This window comes from Rutilus rutilus (genome assembly GCF_951802725.1).
Source record: "Rutilus rutilus genome assembly, chromosome: 10".
Lineage (NCBI taxonomy): Eukaryota > Metazoa > Chordata > Actinopteri > Cypriniformes > Leuciscidae > Rutilus > Rutilus rutilus.
Genome location: NC_140215.1, coordinates 10,218,126 through 10,229,527, shown reverse-complemented (window position 1 = coordinate 10,229,527; position 11,402 = coordinate 10,218,126). Strand labels below are relative to the sequence as shown.

The 11,402-nt window shown below is 37.3% G+C and overlaps 1 protein-coding gene across 1 annotated transcript; it reads right to left on the bottom strand.

The window, feature by feature from the left end:
* Positions 1 to 290: 290 nt before the first annotated feature.
* On the bottom strand, positions 291 to 11,212 carry tgfbr2l (transforming growth factor beta receptor-like). Its single transcript, XM_084421395.1, has 7 exons — positions 11,012 to 11,212; positions 7,052 to 7,202; positions 5,591 to 5,793; positions 4,078 to 4,907; positions 2,566 to 2,707; positions 2,355 to 2,482; positions 291 to 1,686 (listed from the first exon to the last, which is right to left on the bottom strand). The coding sequence occupies exons 1-7, from the start codon at positions 11,067 to 11,069 to the stop codon at positions 1,408 to 1,410; spliced, it is 1,791 nt and encodes a 596-aa protein (XP_084277521.1). The 5' UTR covers positions 11,070 to 11,212; the 3' UTR covers positions 291 to 1,407.
* Between the last annotated feature and the right edge of the window lie 190 nt (positions 11,213 to 11,402).

Here is an 11,402-nt window from a genome sequence, read left to right as displayed (position 1 = left end):
TACTTTCTATTAATCAAAGAATCTTGAAAAAATGTATCAAGGTTTCCACAAAAACATTAAGCTGCACAACAGTTTTCAACATTGATAATGATAATAAATCTTTCTTCCTCACCCAAGGATCATGTGACGTACACTGAAGATATTTCACAATATTACTGTTTTTACTGTATTTTTTTTTATGTAATATATGCAGATTTGGAGAGCATAAGATGTTATTTACTCACTGACCCCAGACTTTTGAACTGTAGTGTAAAAATGTAACCGAAAGAATTCTGGTCAAAAAGTCCATGGACACGTTATGCATATACATTTTATGTAGTGATTACTGTACAGCTGTGAAGCCAGTTCACACAAGGAATGGGCAAAATGACTCAACACATCTCTGTTTGCTTCATCTTCAGTAATGGAAAAAGCACGACAGGTTGCCATATGTTCATGTTGACATTCTCACAGAAAGTATTTATCTCCATCAGTTCTTTTTCCAGTATGCAATCTGGTATGAATTTTCCCTGTCCTCAAAGTAGCTCTGTAGAATTTGGGTGAACCTCAGATTGCTTAAAAAAGTTTAGCTGGAGTGTCAATGCAGGCTGATTAGAAACTAGACTAGTCGGTCTCATGCTTTTCTCTTTGTCTGAGACCCGAGCTCACTGACGTAACAGATCATTAGCTTATTGAATCCTGTTGTCCATCAGAAGCGAGTCTGAGGAATCTTTTAAAAGTTAAAATTAGGATAAGCTAATTGATTATCATCAAAGTCTAGAATGAACAGGATGTTTGTTGATAATCTGATTCATTGATAATCCCAGATAAAAAGCTTTGATGTAGTTGTCATTTAATTAAAGTGATCAGCTAAGTGGTTAATAAAGGGTCAGTGCAAAGAAACTCATTCAGAGCAAAAGGAACATTGGTCTTTTTATGTCTAAAAACAGAAGTTCTATTGCTGGTGTATCATCTTTTTGAGTCGTAATTTCAGCTGCAGGTCTGCGGTTAATCAAATTGAAGTCCCCCAAAACCGAGTTTATGGGAAGATCACGTGGATTTCGTAAGTGAGTGAGTCAGAAAGAGCAATGGAAAATTTTAAATCAGAAAATGATGTGTGGTAAACATTTTTGGGAAAACATTTTAGTAAGAATGGCGCACTTTTCAACTCTCTGCCACGTACCCTCAGCTTCTCTCCACCTGCAATAGCTTTATTTTTATTTATTTTTTGTAGTTTCTTTATAGCACAAAGCAGCTTTGGGGAAATTTTCATTTCGCCTTCATCCTTTACAGCATTATACAAGAAAATAATCATATTTTAGAACGGAAACCCTCTTTTGTCCGTCGGTTTAGATTAGTGTTTAAAGAAAAACGGAGACCAGCTCCACATAGTGAATCAATATGCATTACAAGAATAAGTCTGATTTTTCACATTTGACTCGGTTGCCTGGAGGAAACGGAGATCTGCGTGTCAGCTGTAACATGCGGACAGATGCCAGTGCTGTGGTCCGTGCAGGGAGGAAGGGAGGGGAGGGATGGGGTTTGGTCTTCTGTAGATGGCGTTATGGGTGTGTGTGTGGAGATGGAGTTCTCCAGCTCTTCCTGTGCCAGAGTGTTAAAGCGCTCCACCACGCAGTGTGCCGTCAGACGAGCCTCCGGGTCTTGATCCCAGCACTCTGTTATAGTCGCACACAAGAGCTGCATGCCCTAAAACACCAGACGCAAAATTTGCGATTACGAATAGAAATGTCAGTAACACCTTCTAAGAAGCCTGTATATAGCCTATATCTAATTTGTAATATCTAATATCAAATATCTTTAATTTGCCAATTCAATGTTGGATTTTGATGCTGATTGTTTTTTAATGTATTGTAAATTTAATGTGGTTTGTTCTCGCTCTCTCACTATATATTAAATACTGTACATACATGCATACATACACATATATATATATATATATATATATGTATGTGTGTGTATATACTGTATATGTATATATGTGTGTGTGTGTATGTATATATATACATATATACACACATACATATATACATATATACACATATGTGTATGTGTGTATGTATATATATACATATATACACACATACATATATACATATATACACATGTGTATGTGTGTGTGTGTACACACTGTAATATATTAATGCAAGAACATTATCTCTATATAGATGCACACATTAAAAATATTAAATTAAAAACATTTTAGTATTTTCAATGTGTGCATCTATCATACATGTATATTAACATTATTGCATTTTATAATTAATTATATAGCATTATGTATATTTTTCACAATATAATTGATGTACATAGCTTTTATCAGTTTTATCAACATCCAGTTGTAATTGTGTACCCACTGGATGTGTCGTCCAGCTCGCTGGAATATCTGGTCGTCCTCTGTCTCTTAACACCAGGTCTCTCATGCTGTCTACACAAGGTTGCTCACACACCTTGGAGCCAAATGGGGGTTCGTAACACTTTACCTCTGTTGAAAAGAAAACAAATGTACTTTAATTCTTACAGTATGCTTTTAACCTCAAGAAAATATCCATGGAGAGCTTTACTTGCCTCCTATGACGTCACACCTAGAGACCATTTCCCACAGCACCAGGGCCATGGAGTAGATGTCAATCTGTTTGAAGGACTCCAAGTCCTCTAGATTCACCCTGGACTCCAGAACTTCAGGGGCCATATAGCGTGCCGTCCCCACCTACAGGACATGGACCATGTGATTTACATCGGACAACTTCGCCAAATTGAATTACCAATGGTTTCATGTGATTACATCTGTGACCTTAACAAATCAACCACTGAGCTTTTAGGTTACGCTTAAATAGCTTGAAGAAATGATCACCATGCCCACAGCAGTTCTGCCCACTCAGATGATACATTTAGAAATGATTCAGCTGGAAGGGATGTTTGTGTGTACACAACATTTGAAGACTGTGACTATTTCGATAACTAGAATTCTGCCTACGCAGGCATCATACGCATGTTCTTGGCAACTACGCTGTCTTCCAGCATTCCTCGTTTCGATCAAAGGCTGAAACTATTGAAATCTGTTTCCCAGGCGTCATTTATGTCATGAAGTTTCTGCCTATGTACAGCCATAGAAATTGTCCCAAAAAGCCAAGATGATCTGAGCCAGTAGCCTCATGGGCAGTGCTCCGACATGTAATGTGTTTGCACTTCGGGTGACCCGAGTTTGAGTCCTGGCTCAGGTACGTTTCCCAATCCTGTCAGTTCTCTATACTTTCCTATCTCAGAAAAGGCAAAACTCATTCTAATTTTTTAAATTATAAATAGATTATAAATATACAATACTGTTCAAAAGTTTGGGTTCAGTCAGATTTTTTTAAAGGAATAACTGTGATACTTTAATTCAATAGGATGCAATAAATTGATAAAAAAGTGACAGACATTTATTTAGATAAATTATTTCTTATTCAAATAAATGCTGTTCTTCTAAACGTTTTGCTCATCAGATAATTCTGGAAAAAAAATCTATCATGGTTTCCACAAATAATAGCAGCACAACTGTTTTGAACATCGATAATAATAAGAAATATTTCTTGAGAAGCAAATCAGCATATTAGAATGATTTCTGAAGGATCATGTGACACTGAAGACTGGAGTAAGGATGCTGAAAATTCTACTTTATCAAAAAAAAAAAAAAAAAATTTTTTTTGTTAAATTGTAAAAATGTATCACAATATTACTGTTTTTAATTAATGGTGAGCTTGGTTGGCATAAGAGACAAAAACATCTAAAAAACATAACCATGATACCAACATACCAACCCCAGACTTTGGAAAGGTAGTGTACTTATTTATACATTGATAAATAGTAGTTTGGTATAATAAAAAAATGCACTATTTTACCGAATATGTTTATGTGCTGCATATACGCCTATCAGATTATCATGCTGTGGCTTGGCAACAAAAAATATGTAGAGTGTTACAAAAATCAGTCCCTTATGAGGTTCAATTTAATTTAGGATGCCGGCCTTAGAAAGCAACTACCTAGTAGACACCACGACAGCATTTTATTCAGAGCCGATGTTTTGTCTCTCCTTCCTACCTGTCCACTGTTGGCAAAATCATCTACGGTGAGGGAGAGGTCGAGTCGCAGAGCCAGTCCGAAATCACAGAGCGCACACTCGCTGTGGTTCTTCAACACAATGTTGCTGCTCTTCAGATCTCTATGGGCGATGGGCACTTTTGGGGTGCCGCAGGGCGTTGTGTCACTGTGCAGGTGCGCCAGGCCTCTCGCTATAGAGCCTGCCAGTGAACACAGCTCGGTCCATGTGAGGATATGGCCAGCTAGAAAGTCCTGAAGGTTACCCATGTTATAATAGGCCATGATGAGCCAGTATTGCCTCTGGGAGGAAGTAATGCCACCCCGCTCCTCAGCTGTCAGGAACTGCACCACATTCTCATGTTTTAAGTTGGCGTCAGAGAATATGGCTCTTTCGTTACACCACGAGGAATACTCCACCGCCGGGAAGATCTTCACAGCCACCGTTTCGTACTGCCCGCCCTCATTATGACTGAGCCGTGCCCGCCACACCTCTGCGAAGCGCCCCTTACCCACCAGCGCCTCCAGCTGGATGGGCAGCTGCTCTGTGTTGTGGTTTAGGTTATTGGCACAAGTCGATGATATTTCTGAATTGACGTCATCGCTGAGGGATGACAGCTTGCCACGGTAATCGCTGCCATTTACTTGGCCCTCGGCTGGATCCAGAGACTGGTAGTGTGTGCGGCGTGGTCCCCAGTCTTTGGGCTTCTTGCCAGGCTGACGTGTGCGGTACAAGTAAAAAGCCATGGTGGCAATGACAGCTACCAGAAGGGGTGGAACCAAGCTTATGACTACTACCGGAATGACGTCTTTAGACTTCAGCTTTGAGAATCCTGGGGAAAAAAGGGATTGATTTCATTAGCACACATGGGCTCTGTTCCCAACCCCATTGAAGTGCCCTGCTATATAGGCAGCTGCCTTCTAAGGGAGCATCCTAACTAAAATGCTACTTCATGAGTGGTTGATTTGGATGGCCAAATACAAAGGCATTTGGGGCTTTTATATATAGATAGAGATATAGATATAGATATAGAGATATAGAGATATAGATATATATATATATAGAGAGAGAGAGAGAGAGAGAGATATATATATATAGAGAGAGATATATATATAGAGAGAGAGATAGAGAGAGATATAGAGAGAGAGATATATAGAGAGATATATAGAGAGAGATAGAGATATAGAGAGAGATATAGAGAGAGATAGAGATATAAATATATATATATATATATATATATATATAATGATTTATTTTATTTTCAACAATGTTGAATCATGTGTGGGTGGTGGGCAAAAATGACACAAAAATTCTATTAAAAAATATATGATACATTTAGGAATATCTTACAAGGCACGATAATCATAATAATGCACTTTTGATGCTTTAAAATTCTGCCTACATAGGAAGCTCAGTAGGTTTTGAAATAGAGCCATGGTTTTGGATATCAAAGCAAAAAACTAGTTTTAATAGTGTTGAAATATTCATTTGAATGTACTACTTTTCCTGCTTTACCATTGGCTCCTTTGTCAAAGATGAGTCTGTCGTTGCACTCATGATCTCCGATACAGCCGCAGATGAAGAGCAGGCCATCTTCAGAGGGCTGAGGTGTCATCAAACACTCCTTGGAGGAGTAGTTGGCCAGCATTATGTTCTCCAGCATTTCCTTCGGGTTATAACACAGCGTCCGCACGCTCATGCTCACATTGTCCTTCTTCCTGTGTGAGAAAAAAATGACAGAAACATCACTTTAATTGTTAAAAAAGATATTTTCTGATCCTCTGATCAAATCTAGAATAAAAATTAACCAGGACTTCACTGCTCAGAGGTGCACTTTGTTCTTTATGCCAGAGTCTTTCCGGAGAGTTATAAATGTGTTTGCTGTTCATTCTGCATTTGAGGCTTTATTTGACCCCTCAGAGAAAAGCTTTTTACACAGCTTGCTTCGACTGCAGTCACTCAAAGGTCACCTCGACTGGCTTTTTCATAGACTGAGCAGGGTGGAACTGGCTTGAAAGGAAATCTCTTGAAAAGCGACCCATATTAGACCACAGATCCCAATCGCTGTAAGCTAAATGGGACCTTATTGAAATATTATGCCATTTCAGCATCAAACATTTTAGAACATAATTTCATCCAGAATACAGTAGAATACCAGTTTCCAGCACAATTTATTCAGTAACATGGTATTGGAGCGACTGAAGCGCAAAACAGACATCGCGATCAGTACAGAACAAATGATTCGGTTCATGGAATCAAAAGCATGCATCGCAGCCAGTGAAGTCCTGAACCAAAGATTCGAATGGGTCGGTTCTTTTTACTGAATCAAACACATACTGTACAGCTTACAACTTTGACTGAGAAATATGCACATTATAATGTTACCACATTTTTGATTTTTTTTTTTGTATTGTTTTCTAGTATTGTAGTATTTAAACTGTCTAAAAAGACTCATATTGAAGTTATCTCATCATTTGCAATATTTCCTCCAAAATGTTTATTCATTAAAAGTACTAAAACCATTAATGGAACCAGGGAAGGTTCACCCAAAAATCATTTACTCACCCTCATGTTCCAAAACTTGCATGAGTTTATTTCTTTCCGTTGAACACAAAATCAGATACCAGACAGTAGACTGTAGCCATTGACTTCCATACTATTTTTTTCATACTGTCTGGTTATCAACATTCTTCAAAATATCTTCTTTTGTGTTCAACAGAAGAAAGAAACTCGTACAGATTTGGAACAACTTGAAGGTAAGTAAATTATGACACGATTTTCATTTTTGGGTGAACTATCCCTTTAAGGAGATGATTCCCAATCTCTTGTAATCATCTTGGTGTCTTATAATGTATCGCAGAGGCTAGGCTGAGATTTTAAACCTTTGAATTGTGCCATAGAGAACAGGGTTCCTACTATCAAACTCAATTTTATGCAAGTCACATATGCATACTTCAAATTTAGTTGTGGACTTACCATATCGCTACACACACTTCTTCAGTCAGGATACAGTAAGAGGTCAGACTGCAGTTGCTCATGCAGATGTTGTCTTCACATACAGGACTGGAGTTGTCACACCACTTACAGAGGTTGGTCTTTATCAGGGTGAAACTCTGCGCCTGCAGCACTGCAATAGGGACAGGCAATAAGATTTCATAGTTTACACAATATTTTAAAAAATCAATTTCTTTCTTAATTCTTTCTGAAGATTTTGGGTAGATGACAAATATCATGGATATATTACATATTAAAAATGTATTTGTATTAATTAGTGTTTTTCCACCACCTTTTTAGCCTTTTTTCATATGATAAATTTGATTTTGGGGGTGAACTATCCATTTAAATTACCCTTTGTAGAACGGTAATATGTATCATTGGGATGCTATAGTTTTGTTAATACTTTGAATTAGTTTTTATTTCTGTTTTATTTAGGGATGCACCCATATGAAAATTTTACCCGATACCGATAACCGATAATTCTTTATATTTGAAAGCTGATGGCCAATAAATCTAAATCTAAATTTTTTATCATTTTTGAGAGCCTGATTACAAAAACAAAAGTCTCACCATTAAATCCATGTCCCAAGCACACAAATATTATGATGTTCTCATTATAATTTTCTGTAGTTTTAGTTATTTTAGTACATCAAGTTAAAGTAAATGAAAATTAGAAATGTTGCTTCGGCAACTAGCGGAAATAAAATAAGTTTAAGCTTTAATGTCAGTTCACGTTTAGTTAATATAATGATAAGTTCATATAATAATTGTATAACCATACATTATAAAATACTTCAGGCCAAAACTACTTTTTAAAAAAATAGATGATGGCCTTGGGACTCTCAAGGAAAAATTATTTATTGCCTAAAAGCACAAATAACTCAAGCGTGCAGTAAAAGCAGTCAAAACTGTCTAATGATGAAACTGATTGCAATGCAAAGTTATAAGAATGAAAGCTGTAATGACAGCTGCAATCAAGACAGCATTTTAGAGCAAATCTTTGAGCTACGTGACCCATCTGGAGTTCATAAATCTCTAATTGGATTTGGATGAATGTAGTATATGGCCTGGTGTGTGTATTTGGTTTGGTGCACACATCACTGAAAGCATGTGTATTCATGAGAGTGTCAGGAGTTCCTGTGGTTAAGTGGGATAAGCCTGAATTCCTTCCCACGCACACTGTCTCCTCTGTCCTGATACTACCACATCACGACAATATTAATTGTTTATTAAAAGCAGATGAGGGGTGGGAGCCGTTTCGCTGAAGGAGTGCAGCGACCTTACAGTAAACAGTATTAAAAAAAAGAAAGAGCGGAGATATTTAACACAGACTTCCAGATGTCCGCTGATGCCAACCGTCAAAATATACAACAGAGAGAGAGAGAGAGGGAGAGCTCTTGCTTGAAGGAGTGAGGGACATGAAGGGAGAAAGAGACAACAGAGAAAAAGAGAAAAAACTGAAGAAAAAAAACTTAAGGCTAAGCACAAAAGCCCCCCCCCTTCCATAAACTTTAAAGTAATTAAACTCTGCAGCAACTGCTCCAGAAATAAATTGAAGCCAGAAACGCTCATACTGGCCAAGCTTGAAGCTCAACCCCTCAGTGCCTATGGGAAAACCAATGGCTGCATGCTTACAAGAGATGCTGGCCTGCAATTATTTAGTTTGCACTCAAGCAAGTTTCCCTTCTCGTTCCCTATTTGTAATTCATCAGTATGATAATGAATATATGTAATATGTAGTGTGTGTGTGTGTGTGTGTGTGTGCGTGTGTGTGTGTGTGTGTGTGTGTGTGTGTGTAGCAGTTTTCTATACTGGACTGGTATTTGTAAAATAGTAAAATAATATTTCGATATTTATAAGTCAAGTCAACTTCCTCTCTCTCTCCCTCTCTCTCTCTCTCTCTATATATAATTTTATAATAATATAATTAAAAAAAATATATATATATATATGGTATTGTATATATTGCATATATATATACATTACATTTTTACATTTATTATATTTTAATATATTATATATCTCTATATTTTTCCCCAAAATATGTTTTAAATAAAACGGTAGATCTGCTGTTCAAAATAAACAGAGTACCTGACTTATGCATCTAAGAATTACATGTGTAATATATATATATATTTCCCCTCCCATATACCTTTGCATGCTATAAAGCATTTTCGGGGGCCCCAGTATGCAGTAATCAAACTATCCCACTGGGTGGCAGATTTCCAAGTTTTTCCAATTCCTTTTAAACTCAGCTTGATCCCTGAAAGCATTTCCTGATATTAAATGCATAACAGTACAGTGAAAGCAGCACTGGCATAACTGTCGCATTCATGACAAACAGATGTCTTCAGAAGTTGCTGTTTTAATGTTGACTGTGGCTCCCACACACTCCATGAGTGCCGTTTCAGTGTTAAGGAGGGTGAAGGGCCTGGCCCCATTACTCAATGATAAGAGACGCAATCTCTCATCATTGCCAGCGAAATGTACTCATGCCAAGTAATAAGAAGCAACCATTCATCATCATTCAAAACAAGATGCCTCTCCTCCACAGGTACCATGCAAACCCATGCCCACTAAAGAACAACTTCTTGGACTCGGGCAAACAAAGGAGAAAAAGAAAGTCTGTGTTCAGTGAGAGGTCACTGGGGTTGGGTTAGGCCTTTCAGCATCATACCCTCTGTTTAAGTCATTACAATATGGCCATTGTGGGCAATCATGTTGACAAAGCAGAGAAGCATCAAGGGATCTAGATGGATGTCTTTGTATTTTTATGTACAGTCTCTCTGTGAGGTCACATTCGCACACACTGACACTAGCAGCCTTTCCCAGATTTTTCTTAGAGTCGTTTCAAACAACAGATGGGATATGATAAGTGAGACTGAGAAGTGGTAGTTTTCTTCTCTCTGCCTGCATGGTAATATTTCATAATTGTTGTTGTAAGTGGAGCTAGTCTATACACACCCAAACCCTTTAAGGAGGCCCCTAAGATCATTTGGATTCTCATGGTTTCCCTGTTGGAACTTTCCTAGCATCGTGTTGTTTTCATGCGGTCACAGTGCGTGCCATCTTTTATGCCCATTGTAGAGATTCTCTTTTTTATTGAGAGCATTGTTTTGGCGTAACACAATCATGTATGCAGACCTCTTATGTATACTTTTCAATATTAAGTATTGTTATGAAAATCCAAAGACTTTCATTGGTGTTATCTTAAAATAGAAACAAGAAATATGATGGACATGAAGTTATAGTTTTGGACCTCTCTTCGTCACCTCAGGAGGTATACGTTTTAGCTTTTTTTTACATTAACAATAATTTCATAATTTATTTTTTTAAGGATCGTAACAAGAATTAATTGGGTATTCAAATGTAATATTGATATTTATTACAGAATACTAGATTATACAATTCTTTTCCTCACCTTTATTCGATCTTACATGAAAATGTAAGCATTGATTTCTTATTGCACTAATCCATCAATCAAACCTTTATAAGAAATGTGTGGCAATAGGAGGCAAAATCACTATGGATGATGCTTCAACTAACACAATTCAATCAAACTATAAAAATGTAGCCTATTATTCAAGTAAATCAAACTTGAACCTTAATATACAATTATTTACTTGATTTGCAGTATCTCAGAAAACCAAAAGAATGACTTTTCTGGAACTGGAAGTCATTTTAATTGTCACCACAAGCATTGTGTATTTTTTTTTCTGAGTAAATCAACTTTTAACCAAGATATTTAAAACAGTTTTTTTTTTTGTATCCTAAAGCTATTTACAGTGGTGTGGTTTTGTTTCTGTAGCCTATGTTTAAATATATTAGATATCTCTTCAGTGTCAAAAGAAGTTTTGCACACAAACTCAAAGACAAAGCTCTGATGCGTGGAGCCTCAAGACAACGAAAGCAGATCGAGAGAAGTGAAGATCTACTCACGACAGAAACACAGAAGAACAGATGTGTGAGCCCACAAACTGCAGCCTCCGAGACCCATAATATCTCACGATCCGAAGATCCCAAACTGCTGAAGCGATTCCGTTATTTTCTTTATCTGCTCGTGTCAAAGACACAGATAAGCTCATCTGTACGAGAGTTCAGGACTGTGTGTGTGTGTGTGTGTGTGTGACTGAGTTCCGTGTAGGCGGATCCAGATGTTTTTAATCCAGATGTGAGTGAGAGCGGATCCGCCCAGGAACTCACATTTATCAATGCACGATTCACAATATACAGAGGGAACAATGAACTACAGTCCAGCTTGTAGTGAGAAGCACTACAATTTAAGTTCTTTCAACTTTTCTTTCTTTCTTTCTTGCTTTCCTTTTTTCTA

Coding starts and splice junctions, on each gene's coding strand:
- tgfbr2l (XM_084421395.1), bottom strand. CDS start 11,069: ATGGGTCTCGGAGGCTGCAGTTTGTGGGCTCACACATCTGTTCTTCTG. Junction 2,483..2,565: donor TAGGTGTGACGTCATAGGAG/GCAAGTAAAGCT, acceptor TCTTTTCAACAG/AGGTAAAGTGTTACGAACCC. Junction 1,687..2,354: donor CGAGCTGGACGACACATCCA/GTGGGTACACAA, acceptor CTGGTGTTTTAG/GGCATGCAGCTCTTGTGTGC.